General features: G+C 34.8%; 1 protein-coding gene across 1 annotated transcript in view; it reads right to left on the bottom strand.

The window, feature by feature from the left end:
• Nucleotides 1–12,180, bottom strand: part of LOC108976671 (LIM homeobox transcription factor 1-beta) — a 14,860-nt gene extending 2,680 nt beyond the window's left edge. Inside the window, exons 1-2 of the mRNA XM_018945916.1 lie at nucleotides 12,002–12,180; nucleotides 11,430–11,863 (exon numbers count right to left, since the gene is read on the bottom strand). Coding sequence (XP_018801461.1) covers nucleotides 11,430–11,863; nucleotides 12,002–12,180 — 613 coding nt within the window. The remainder of the gene's footprint in view (nucleotides 1–11,429; nucleotides 11,864–12,001) is intronic.
• Between the last annotated feature and the right edge of the window lie 1,321 nt (nucleotides 12,181–13,501).

Here is a 13,501-nt window from a genome sequence, read left to right as displayed (position 1 = left end):
AATAGTCTTTAACATTTTTTATTTTTTTTTTTTTTTTTTTTTTTTTTTTTTTTTTTTTGAATTTTATCTCTTTCAAATGGGTGATCATTTTGCGAAGTATTTTTCTCATATCTAGGTATTGCAGTTAGGAAGGAATATGCCGGGACTTAATATAATATTTAAATACTTGTTATTTCATTCACATATTTTTTATTTCATATATTTTAGTTTTTGTTCTAACCTTTCTATATTAGTTATCTCTTTAGCACTCCCACCGCTCTAAATCAAAAGATTTACACGGGAACAAATTACTAGATTACTTTTAAAATTTTCTAGAACAAATTTTGAGCTAAACGAACCATTACGCCGCATATGTCATGATTTCAATTCTCATTCCAGCACATTTGATCTAGCAGACTCACCCTTTACCATTAAAAAAATGATTTTATCTACTATTAATAAGTAACATTTAAGAATTATTAGCTTAAATTTTAGTTCTTTATTTTGGCTGTTGAAATTTTTGTTTCTGCAGCTGAGCAGCTTAAGATCGCAACGCTTAAAACTCTCTTGCCTTTTATGACCCGGCTATCACCGCTCGTTCGCGGATTACGCCCCTCGCGTCGGTTGGGCGGGAGGAGGGTAATCGTTGGATATTATTATTATTATTTATATATTTCAATCAGAAAAAATCCATCCCAGATCCGAGAAAGGGAAAATTGAAGAATTTCTTGATTATTAGAATAGAGTAGAGTATAGAACCATCTTCGATATGAACTCTTTTTTTTTTTTTTGTTTTTTCTTTTGTTGAGGGATTGGTTTTTAGTCAGGAAATCTGAGGCTGGAGTAAGGAAGCGTACTGTCGGCTTCTTCCCACCTACAACACCTTCGCCGTTAAACGAGTAGAGAAGGTGCCGCTAGAGTTGGATTTGGCGACTCTATGATCCAAATGATCTGGTATAAAGTCAAAGTATGTGAGGATTTCCGAGGGTTCGGACACGTATTCTTCTTGGGAGCCGATTACACCAAGTTAAAAAATACCGGGGAATATTTTCTAATATAGATATGATCATATATATATATAGCATGTGTATGCATATGCAAAAAAATAAATTAGATTTTTGTAAACTCAAGTGAATAATCACACAATATACCCTGACTTTTACGCATACATATGTATAACTATGTGTATCTGTGTGCCGTTATCCATTCGAGCGCTTCGGGTTCTTTGTGGCGTGTCAAATATTGAAAATTGTATCCAATATCTGCCACAGAGCGCCTATTTAGAGACACATTAGCTGTTTGATAACAGGTTATCAGCGATATTCGAACAAATAATAAAGGCATAAAAAACGTACAAAACAAACAAAAAGCAGAACAAAAACAAAGGGAAACAAAATAAATACTGTCGATTGACAGCATGACAGTTAGGCACTCGAATTATGATAAATTGCTTATCTATCCATGATTTGACTGACTAAGGACAAGCGATGGTGCAATGAATATGATTTCGAAACAGTCAATACAAATATGTTACAAACATGCTAATATCCTTACACAAATATGTAAATGTATATACATGTGTGTGGGTTTGGTTGGTTGCAAGTTGACTGCTGTTTAATAAATGACACTGCTATTTCACGTTCTAAAAATGCAAACCTGTTTATTACGAAGTGTCAAAAAGCTGGCTTATCGAATTTATTGGGTTAAATTGAACCTACATACTTTTATATACGACGTTAAAATGTTCAAAAGGGTAAAGTACTTTTCAAAATATAATATATTAAATATATTAAATATAAGAAATTTTTAATTGAAAAAAAACCTCCATTGAGGTGGAATTTTGAAAAAATTGTCTGCTCTACAATCGACACCTTTTCAATTTAGCCCGAAAATCTGGCCTTGCAGCTGAACTCTATTTGCCCACAAGTTAAATTTTTTTGACCATGTGCGAGTGTAATTTGCAATAATTTAAACATTGGTTTAAGGACACGCAGAGGTAATAACAGATCTTTGAATCTTGTATACGAATTTTCGTGAGGTATCTATGGGCCTACTGTCTAGTTGAACTAGATGATTTCGAATCATCTGCAATAAGAAATTGTTGACGTAACCAATCAGTTATTTATTTCTTTTCAATGAACCATATATTCTGGTATATATTCAATCCAATCTGATTGTTTATTTTATTTTTTTTTTTTGTTTTAATCGGAAAATTATACCACTAAATAACGAGTAAGAGAAGTTATATCTTGGGAGGAAAATCTCAATATATTGGGTAGTTAAAAAAGCCTTCGTATTCCTCACTCTGGTTAACTTATTGTTGAATAAGTCAATGAAATTATAGAAAAGATGGACCAGGACCATGACATCGATAAGGAACTTAACATTCATCATCAAACCGTTTTGAACCATTTAAACAAGAGTGGCTACCAAAAGAAGCTCTCTGTTTGATGTACAAGCGTGGTGAAGCTCAGCAAATGGTCGCCAGACTGTGTGTTTGGTGGGATTGGAAGGGAATTATCCGATACGGAAAGGAATTATTGTAATGAGATTGAAGCAAGCAATCGAAAGAAATGGCTAGAACTGATCAACAGAAAGGGCTTCGTCTTCCATCAGAACAACGCTAGACCGCACAAACATATGTTTCATGAGTCGCAAAAACTGGGCGAGCTTGGCTGGAAAGTACTTTGCTGACCTTGCACCATTGAACTACCATTTGTTTTGGTCAATGCAAAATTTCCTTAATGTTATAAAGTTGGCTTCAAGAAAAGCCTGTGAAAATTACTTGTCGCAGTTTTTCTCCGAAAAACCAGAAAAGTTTTACACTGATAGAGGTCGACCAAAATGGTACATATTTGGTTCACTAAAGTTCATTATAAATAAAAAAAAAAAAATAAGTTGAAGTTTGATTAGAAATACGAATATTTAGAATATCTTTCGAATATGACTCCAGACAAACGAATCAACAATGGAAATGATAACAGACCGTCAGCTTCAATATTTAGATTATCTAAGTTATGTATCCGTTATATACCCGTCACGTTTACCAAAACTGGACGTTTTTCTCGCATCGTTGCTTCCAGAGTAGGTCCGAAAATTTTCTCCGAAGCGTCTATACCGATCGACATGAAATCTACATACGATCTCCTTGGAATATATTTGTCAGGTAATAATCGAAAAAAAAAACTTTTCATAAGAACTTTTTGTGAGCCACTCTATACGTAAATCTCGGAAATCTGTCATTTGTGAAAAAACAAAATTTTCACTAATCCCTCGAATGCTACATGCATTCATCTATGTATTGTACCAATAATATTTTTTTGGCAGTTTGAAATAATTTTGACCACCACTAGACACCGTTTTCGGAGGTAAAGTTGTTGTTGTTGTTATATCGGCAGAATCCTGCCGAATTTACAGCACTTGGCAAGGTCCGTTTCGATTATGTAAACTAGACTGTCGTGGGAGGTCGACTACGGAATCAAAGAGATCCACAACTTCTCTGAAGAAATCACCGATTACTAAAGTACATTCAATTTCGTAAATTAACATATTCTTAATTTAAAATGCCTCGTCAACAAAAATTCACAAAAAATTATGTTTTTTTTTCTGACTTTCAGTGTTTTTCTGAACTTAGCACTTCACTAACTTCAGTACAGCAGCCAAAAAAAGGAACTGGAAGTAAATTTCAGTTGCATCTCTTGAAATTCCAAAGAGCCTTGACTTGTTAAACTCAAATCTATTGACGGCAGTTTTCTTTCAAAGAAGGTTAGAGGAGCCTTTGGTAATCATCTTACTTTTGCTTACTCAAAAACGCATTGAGAGAGTAACAGTTTTTATTCTAGCAGAGCGGCCCTCTAATTTCGCGAGTCTCATACACCCGAAAAGCAGGAAACGCTATTAAAAATTTAAGTTTCATTTTTCTATAAATTTAAAGCACTCTAATTTTCCAGTTTCAAATACTATAAATTTCCACTCAACATCATTTCAAGTCTTCAAGAGCAACTTCCTTTGAGCTCACTCTAAAATTACAGCGAAAATTCCTTGAGCCGCATTTAGTTCGGGACATCAATGGTTGGGGCGAACAAAACATTTCATCCAACGGTATCCTAACCGTTGGAAGGTGAAGTCGAACGCCCACAACGCAGAGTTGCATTTGGCGACGGCTTGTCGCTCGCATGCACACATGTCAACAGGAATATTTGTGGTCGAGCACAGCGCTGCGACATACCATTAAGCCCAAGTGCAGTGAAAGCAGCTTAAAACACACATATGTACATATACACATACATTTATACATGATACACACTCATACATATATTTGGAAATGTGCAAAGCTCACATATATTCTAATAATATGCATTTAAATGAGCGCTTGTACAATATTTACTAGTTTAGACAAGCATTACGACACACACACACACACACATACACAATTATCTGCGATTTAGTAGTATTTAGTAAACTTGAGGCGTTTCTCGACATTCTGACATTGTTTGCGAATTTTGCAAAATTCTAGGAGTTTATGCGCATGAAATTTAGTAAGAAAAATGTGGGTTTATTTCAAAAATTCGAAGTGGCATCTGTTATCAACCCAAGAATGAGTGGATCTACAGGATGTTTGTTTGTATGTACAAATACATGTGTGTGTGTGAAGAATTGCTGTGCTTGAAATGCACGAAATGGCGCTTCATGTTGGCTTAAGCAGGTATTTATGTGTATGTATTTGTAAGTGTGCGTGTGTGTGTGTGTGCTGATGGACGCATGCAAATTTTTAGTGGCCATCCAATCGCTGCGTTATATAATTGGTGTGTGCGCTTTTCAGGTTCATTGCCGGCATAATTTCGTGGTCAACTTACGTGCATCGCATACCGAACGAGGCAAGCGGCGGGCATTGCACCTACACCGCCACACACACAAATACACACGCAAGCATGCTTATAAAAAGCACAAATTGTGTAGCATACGCGTAGGTGCGTGGGCTGCTGGATCTGCTTGTAGTTGAGTTTGCATGCGTGCGTGTGTTTGCTTTAGGGTTTCGCCTTCAAATAGTTGCCTATAACTTGTTGTGCGTGCGTATTTGTTGCTGTGCCTTTATTTTGCTTGCAATAAATAAATAAAATTGTAAATACATAACGTTTTTTTTTTTTTTTGGCTGAAGCTGTTTGACTTGTGGACCAGGTTAGAAGAAAATTGGCGCCAGTGGGCGTTTAAAGATACTTGCTTATATAAATATATTCATTTTATGTCTGAATTTCAAAGCTAAAAAGTAAGCAACAATTTTAGAGTCTTATTTAAGTGATTAATGCAGAAGAATTCACTATTTTTCACACACTTTTAATTAGCAAGGAATGCAGTTTAGTCGTTAAGAAATTCACTTCGAATCACAATTCAATGGATTTGTATAAAATATCAAGATTTTGCATATTTATCAACTGTGGAGTATATCTAAGCAGGTTTATAACTGAAGAAGATTTTTAAAGAAAAGTCAATACCATAAAAAACAACAACAAAAAGTAAACAACACAAGAAAAAAGTTAACAAAACTGTAAAAAGATATAGCGATATGTTAAAAATTCTAAAAAAAATTCGATTTAAAATTGAAAAAAATTTATTATGCAATACAAAAAAAGAAACAAATTCACAATAAGAAAAAATACAAAAATAGCAGATATCTATATATATAATAGAAAGTTGTTTTAGTTACACCATTTATAACTCAAAAACTGCTACACCGATTTGGCTAAAAATTGGTAGGGAGGTAGCTTCGAACCAGGGGAAGGACATAGTATACTTTTTATCTCTTTATGTTAAAATTTAATACAACTCATAAATACAAAAATTATATTTCAAATCAAAAACAAGAAAAAAAAAATCCACTAGAATGGCTGTCGATTGGACTTCAGTGGGAAATGATGAAGCTACGTTTCTACTGGCACACACCGACGCAAGAAATCTGTGAATCAGTTATTTTTATACTCTCGCAACAAAGTTGCTAAAGAGAGTATTATAGTTTTGTTCACATAACGGTTGTTTGTAAGTCCTAACACTAAAAGAGTCAGATATAGGGTTATATATATCAAAGTGATCAAGGTGACGAGTAGAGTTGAAATCCGGATGTCTGTCTGTCCGTCCGTCCGTCTGTCCGTCTGTCCGTGCAAGCTGTAACTTGAGTAAAAATTGAGATATCATGATGAAACTTGGTACTCGTATTTCTTGGCTCCATAAGAAGGTTAAGTTCGAAGATGGGCATAATCGGCCCACTGCCACGCCCACAAAATGCCGGGAACCGAAAACCTATGTCATAACTAAGCCATAAATAAAGATATTAAAATGAAATTTGGCACAAAGGATAGCACTAGGGAGGGGCATATTTTTCGGAAAAGTGGGCGTGGCCCCGCCCCTACTAACTTTTTTGTACATAGCTCGAAAACTACTAAAGCTATGTCAACCAAACTGTATAGAGTCGTTTCTTTGAGGCATTTCCATATACAATTCAAAATTTGAAGAAATCGCATAATAACCACGTCCACCTCCCATACAAAGGTTATGTTGAAAATCACTAAAAGTGCGTTAACCGATTAACAAAAAACGTCAGAAACACTAAATTTTACGGAAGAAATGGCAGAATAAATCTGCATCCAGGCTTTTTTAAAAATTGAAAATGGACGTGGCGTCGCCCACTTATGGACCAAAAACCATATCTCAAGAACTACTCGACCGATTTCAATAAACTTCGGTATATAATATTTTCTTAACACCCTGATGACATGTACCAAATATGGATGGAAGCGGTTCACAACCACGCCTGAAATCTCGATTATCACTTTATCATGCGAGAGTAGAAAATGTTCGGTGACACCCGAACTTAGCCCTTCCTTACTTGTTTTTTTTTTTTTTTTTTTTTTTTTTGCACTGAGCTTTCGCCACTTTAGAGCATCGTTGTCCTCGGTGCTCACTTCGCCTGTTTCTAGCTTAGCAAATATCTTTTTAACGGTGGATTTCCCTAAGCCCAAATTCAACGGTATTTTCACCCTAAAAGCAATGCTTTATGATCAATTTTTTTTTGTAAATTAACACAAGTTGCTACACAAAAATGCTATATCCCATTAACTAATAGCTCTAATCCAACTAATAGATCATATATAGATGGTAGTAGTAGTATTATCTATGTAACAGCCACAGTGAAGCGTGGATGGGTCCTCTAATATGAAATAAAAAAGCCGTTTTGAATCATTTAGTGGAGTCTTATTTTGTTTTTTAATGAAATTAAAAATTAAAAGTAAGGAAGGGTTAAGTTCGGGTACAACCGAACATTTATTACTCTAGCAATTTGCAAGAATCAAAGCTAGGGAAATACTTTAAGGTGTAAAACCAATCATTTAGAGTAAAGTCAGCAGGATGTTCGAAAATTCTGATATTAGTTATATGGAGGCTAGAACAAGTTTTCACTCAAATTTATCAATTTTAGATGCAAAGATACACTGTAAAACATTTGGGAGTAATTCACATAATCTTTATATTAGGTATTTGCCATTCCATTATAAGAGAAGTTATATACAAAGTCAACTATAGGTACCGGGGACTGAATATTCGGTACCTAGTTATTTAGACAGTTTTCATTGGATTTAAACAACTTTTGGTCATAATATGGCACACACTACAGACATTATTCGTGTAAAGTTTTATCCCGTTATATTAATTGCTTCTTGATTTTTGTGTTGGAAACTGAACGAATGAAGTGAAATTTAAAATTGTGCTATATGAGAAGTAGGCGTGGTTGTTAAAGTTATATATTAAAGTATATTAAGTTTTTGATTTATCGCTTTTAGTAGTTTCTAACAGTACCGTTATATGGGGAGTATATGTTTACATGTTTTCGGTTAATGGTGATTTCCTGGCGTGGCGATTACGCCCATCTATGAACTCGAATTTTTTCTTGTACTAAGGAACCCACATACTAAGTTTCGTCAAGATATCTCAAGTAACAGCTTGCAAGGACGGACGGACGGATAGACAAACAGTCAACCGGATTTCAACTTTTCCGTCATCTTGATCATTTATGTATATATAACCATTAGGGTGGTTCAAAATAAATCTTTTTTTTTTTCGTTTGGTACTCTGAAAAATAGGTTCCTAGACCTTAGTACCTCTAAGGAAGCCTCTCCAAAAACCTATGAGTTTCATCATTCGTAATAATTTACAAAAGTTATAAAATTCATAAGAAATAAAAAATTTTCCCAAAAATAATCAAACTTTAACTGTTAATATCTTTTAAACGGTTGGGTTTACGAAAAAATCGTACAGACCTTTTTTGTAGAGCATTCAATTTCCTACAAAATCTTAGGAACAAGATATTTTTTCAAGTAGCTGGAAGCGAGATATAAAGTTTTCTATATGATAATAAGAAAGAATAGAAAATTGTAAGTAGGAGGACCTTGCCGTTACAATTAAGAACTCATTCTTGGAAAGGCTTCCTTACTGGTGTCTAGGAACCCATTTTTCAGTGTATCAAACAAAAAAAAATTTTGTTTTTTTAATCACCCTAATAACCAATAACCATACTATATATTTAGCTCGATCAGTTTTATGTGATACGTACAACCGTGTTTTTTTTTTTGAGTTTATGTGAAAAAAGTGTGCAAGTAAAATTTATACAATTTCGAATGCTCTAATACTTTGTCAACCAATTTTGTTCTATCTAATTTTGGTTTCGTTGTTTTGCCGGAAATTGCGATAAAATAATTTTAACGCTTCGAGTACCTACGACTGAAATCTGATATTTTGCAATTGTGCTATTCATTTGTTACAATTCTAAAGCATATAGCTGCCATAAAAAAGGATCGATCAGAATCCTGTCCTTGTATAAAAAAAAATTTTATTTGGCAAGACTTCGGACCTGAATTCGTCTTATATCAACTAGAAAGAATTTACAAAACGTTTTACGTTGTTTGTTTTACACCTCTTCTTTTACTTTTGTAATAAAATTTAAAAAATTTTAAATCTTCTGTGTCGTTTTATCCGATATCTTTGACAAGCTCTGCTCTGTTAATACTTTTTTGTTTTGAATTTTCTTTCACCGAACATTTTATTTTTACTTTTTCATTGATCCGATGACAGACAGCCAAGTAGCTACACATTAACCTATAGTTCTCGGTACAATTGACACCAGCTTACTTTTAACTACTAATTTTGGGTTGCTAAAACCGAAAATGTTAATAAAAAATCTGTAATGGTCAAGGCACCAACAATTCAATTTCAATATCAGGACGCTTTAACCCTTTTAGTGCTGGCAGCCGAAATATTGTAATGTTCACAATTTCTTAATGAAAAGATATACGCAAGAAAAGCGTATACAAATTATTCAGTTTTTATTATCAAAATAATATTTCTTCAATTGCAACCACCATAAACGTTATGAATCTTATGATTTTGTATTGAAACAACGTGAAAACGATAAAGATTTTTTTAAGAAAATCACCTTCTGCGATGAGTCTCACTTTTACCTGAGTGGTCGGTATATAAAGAAAACTGTCGATTCTGGGGCGAAGAAAATCCACACATTATTCATGAACAACCATTACATTCACCTAAATTGACAGTTTGGTATGGTTTTTGGTATGATGGAATTAACGTTCCGTTTTTTTTTTTCTTTCGTAATGAAGATGGTGACACCGTTGCTGTTCATGGTGAGCGGTAGAGATCGATGATAACCAACTTTTTATGACCGCAATTTTAAGAAGTTAATTTTAACAACGTCTGGTTTCAAGAAAACGGAGCTACGTGCCACACAGCACGGACAACAGCCGTGAAATATTTGGAAATTCGATTATTTCATGAAATTATGACATTGAATGATTTCCAAGAATAAGTGATTTAACATTATTAGACTACTCGAAAATTGAGTTCATGAAATGCGTTCCGGCAAAGGAAGTCGTGCAGGCCGTTCGAATGATGTTAAATTCAGAACTTGATTGTATCGAGTGTACGCCATATAAAATAAAAAATAATTTAATTTCCTTAAACATTGTTTTTTTTTTTTTGTTGGTTTTTTAAATCATAGAATCTTATTGGAACCCCTGTATTTTTGGAAACTAATCTTTGATTTCTTTTGTTTTGAATACTCATAACTATTTGTAATAAAACGTTTGCTTCAAAATCAAATAAGTTTTGGAATTTGTCAGCTTCAAAGTAGCCTTAAAAAAATTATATTCGCCAGCTTAAGGCTTCGTATCAGTGTGAAATTTTCAAAAAATCGATTTTCTTTTGTTGCATTATTCCGATAAGAGTATATACTGTAATAAACATTCTCTAAAATTTTGAAATCGAAATTAAAACTATTACGCCTACAGCGTTTCTTGTTGAAAGGGAACAGAGTGGGGAACACTGCAACTCCAATCTTTAAACGCAGTTTTCTCAGAATGGTGTTTTTCAACACGATTTCCACTCTCAAAGGAAGAGTTTTGAAGATTTCTAGTACCAATTTGGAGAGAATATTTTTACCGTCATTCGCTAAGACTCTATGGAAGCTTTGATATATATATATTTTTTTTTTTTTAATCTTCCTATTTTAACTGTCGAAAATAAGTCAAAATTCGATACCTTTTGTTCACAGTGCTTGTAATATTCAATTATACTTTCAGTATTTCATGTCAAGTTGAGGAATGATATCCGAAAGCAATAATGCAAACAAAAAAAAAAAAAACTTCACTTCATCGCTGGGACAGTTATATCAATAATTTTCCAAGGAATCTTTTTTTTTTATTGCACTGTGATACGCATAAAGCTAGTTTAGTACTCAAGCCGATTGATCGGTGCCACAGAAAACGATTATTTATTTTAAATCACTTGTAAAGGTACATTTCAGTATCGTCTAAAAGTTTAAAAAAGGTAAGAAATCTGAAAATTGGCTTTGACGTCTTAGTAATCCATTATTTTAAAAATAATGAAACACATTGACATTGACGTTGACATATGACATTGATTCAAAACATGTAAGGTGTAATTACAAACTATTTTTTGCATAAAAATATAAGTAAAATTCAAATTCTTTATCTTATTTCTTCCCGAAACTTTTATTAAATATTCACAAGGAAACCCCCAATCAATCGCACCTTCTTGTAAAGTTAAAGCAACGACTCACACAAAGCTACGACTAGCCAATAACTTTGTAATAAACAAAACACAAACACACCTCTATACATATGTATGTGTATGCAACTTTATTAAAGTATGACAAAGCTATTCTCAATATTTTAACGCAATATCCCTACGTTACACACCTTAGCGGGGAACCCAGCGAATGTCTCAAATGTCTTGCGAATGTCTCGACACGCGATAATTGCCCAAAAAACGCTTGAATTCAACACTTTTCACAATTCAAATTTCAATTGTTGTTGTTGCGCAAAATTATTCAAAACTTTACGAAAACGCTTATCTAGTACTCATTATACCTGTTCGACCATTACAGCCCGCAGACAGCTCGGACAGCGATGCTGTCGTCGACGCCGTCGCCGTCGGCAATAAAGCGGCCGTTGTTGGAGCCATAACGGAGGCGGACACCGTCATTAAGGATGACGATGACGAAGGTGATGACGAACACGATGTTGAAATTGAAGTGGGTATCATTAAAATGTGTGCCGTGGAGGTGGCGGTGGCGGCGGCGGGACACGCGGGTATGGCGGTTGCAAGTGTTGCACTGGAATTGACTTCGGGGGCTGCCGCAGTGGCTTTTTCGCTTGCGGCTATGTTAAAAGCCGCCTTTGTTGGGGGGTCGCTGATGCGGTGCGGTGACGCGACGGACGTGCCTGCTGTTGCAGTTGCGGAAACGGTTGCAGTTGATGTAGCGGGTGTCGAAGTGGCTGCTGTTGTTGGTGTACTGCTGTTGCTGCGATTAAGTGGAGCGCATGTTGCATGCGTCGGTGAGGCAGTTAATTGTTGTTGTTGTTGTTGTTGTTGTTGCACTTGATGTTGTTGTAATTGTTGTTGCTGCTGGTGTTGTTGTTGCTGAAATTGCTGCTGTTGCTGTTGTTGTTGCTGTTGTCCACAGTTGCCACTATTATTCAATACAGTTGCATTAATTGCGCTGCCGACCGAATTGGGCGCATTGCCAAATGTACGCGTACCGCCATGATTCTGATGATGGTGTGAATAAAAGCCAGCGCCACGACTCAAGTTTGTGGGCATTGGATAGAATTCAAGCATTGTCTACCAGCGTTTGCAACTTTGCTCTCAATTAAGACACCGTTGTGTCTTATGCAAAATTTTTCTTCTATTTTTTGTTGTTGTTATTGTAATTACACACTGTTTACCCGCATTTAATTGTGATATTTGTTTTAGTAAAAAGCTTGAGCTTTCACGCACATTTCACACTTTCACTGTTGACCACTGCACCGTTTCAACACGTGTGGCAACACACTTGCGGCACTCACTTATGTATGTATGTATGTATGTATTTTATATTCTTTTTACTTTCAAGCTCACTGCAACTATTTATTTATATTTTTTTGTATGTGTGTTTTTTTGCGTTTTTGTATACCGTTACTTAACGTTTTGACTCGCATGCACAACCGTCAACGTCCGCTGTCAGTTCACATGTGAATTTGCAGACGATGAAATCATAACATTTCACTGCCAACACCGTTATCCACAAGCGCACATATAAAAGTCGGCCGTGCGACTCTCTTTTTGGGCGCCCATTGGCATTGTCAATTGTCAGCGCTGAGTATACTGAGCAGAGTGCTGCAACATGCGCAAAAACAAAAAAAAATATAAAACAGAAAACAACTTTATAGCGGTTCAACCCTTCGTGCGCGTTCCGTGTGTTTACAAGTAGTTCAAGTAACAATAATATTCCCACAACAATAACACGTGAACACTGATAAACATAGGCTGCAGCAACCACCACTAAATGGTCATAGGAAGTCGAGAGCAGGGTTGCTAAATCTTCTTTATGAATTTATAAAATTTTTTTGAAATGAAATATTTTATTTGATGGACAGTGTTAAAAGTTGAGCTTAGTTGGATTTCTATTATCTAATGACAGAGGTCCAAAATGCGAGTTTCAAGCGTTAGAGCGGTCAATTCGTTTGGATTTGAAAGTTTTATCGGCATATCCTGGTTATGAAAAGTTCTTCAGAAATAAGTTTAGAAATGATTCAAGGCTGTCAATTTAAGACCTACATATATTGCCTCAATATCAATATTTTCTGACACAAAATATATGAAAATCATTTTTGGATTTGCTTGGAACCCTTCATTTAGCTGGAAAAAGATCAATCCGATGTTACAGGCATCAAAAGCTAGAAATTAGACTAAAAAGGAGAGATTTCCTAAAAAGTCGGGGTTTAAATTAATATCAGGATTCATTACAATATAAATCTTTTCTCGCACCCAGTTTTGATATTTTCTTATTGATCTATAACATTTTATTCCAGACTTCTTTAGTAAACTTTTATAATTTGAAAGAGGCAACTCTGGCGTTTTCTTACATATTTTTACTTTTATAAATATTTATAATTTTAGC

This window comes from Bactrocera latifrons, unplaced genomic scaffold (assembly GCF_001853355.1).
Source record: "Bactrocera latifrons isolate USDA-ARS-PBARC rearing strain unplaced genomic scaffold, ASM185335v1 scaffold_8, whole genome shotgun sequence".
Taxonomy (NCBI): domain Eukaryota; kingdom Metazoa; phylum Arthropoda; class Insecta; order Diptera; family Tephritidae; genus Bactrocera; species Bactrocera latifrons.
This window is presented reverse-complemented; position numbering and strand designations above follow the sequence as displayed.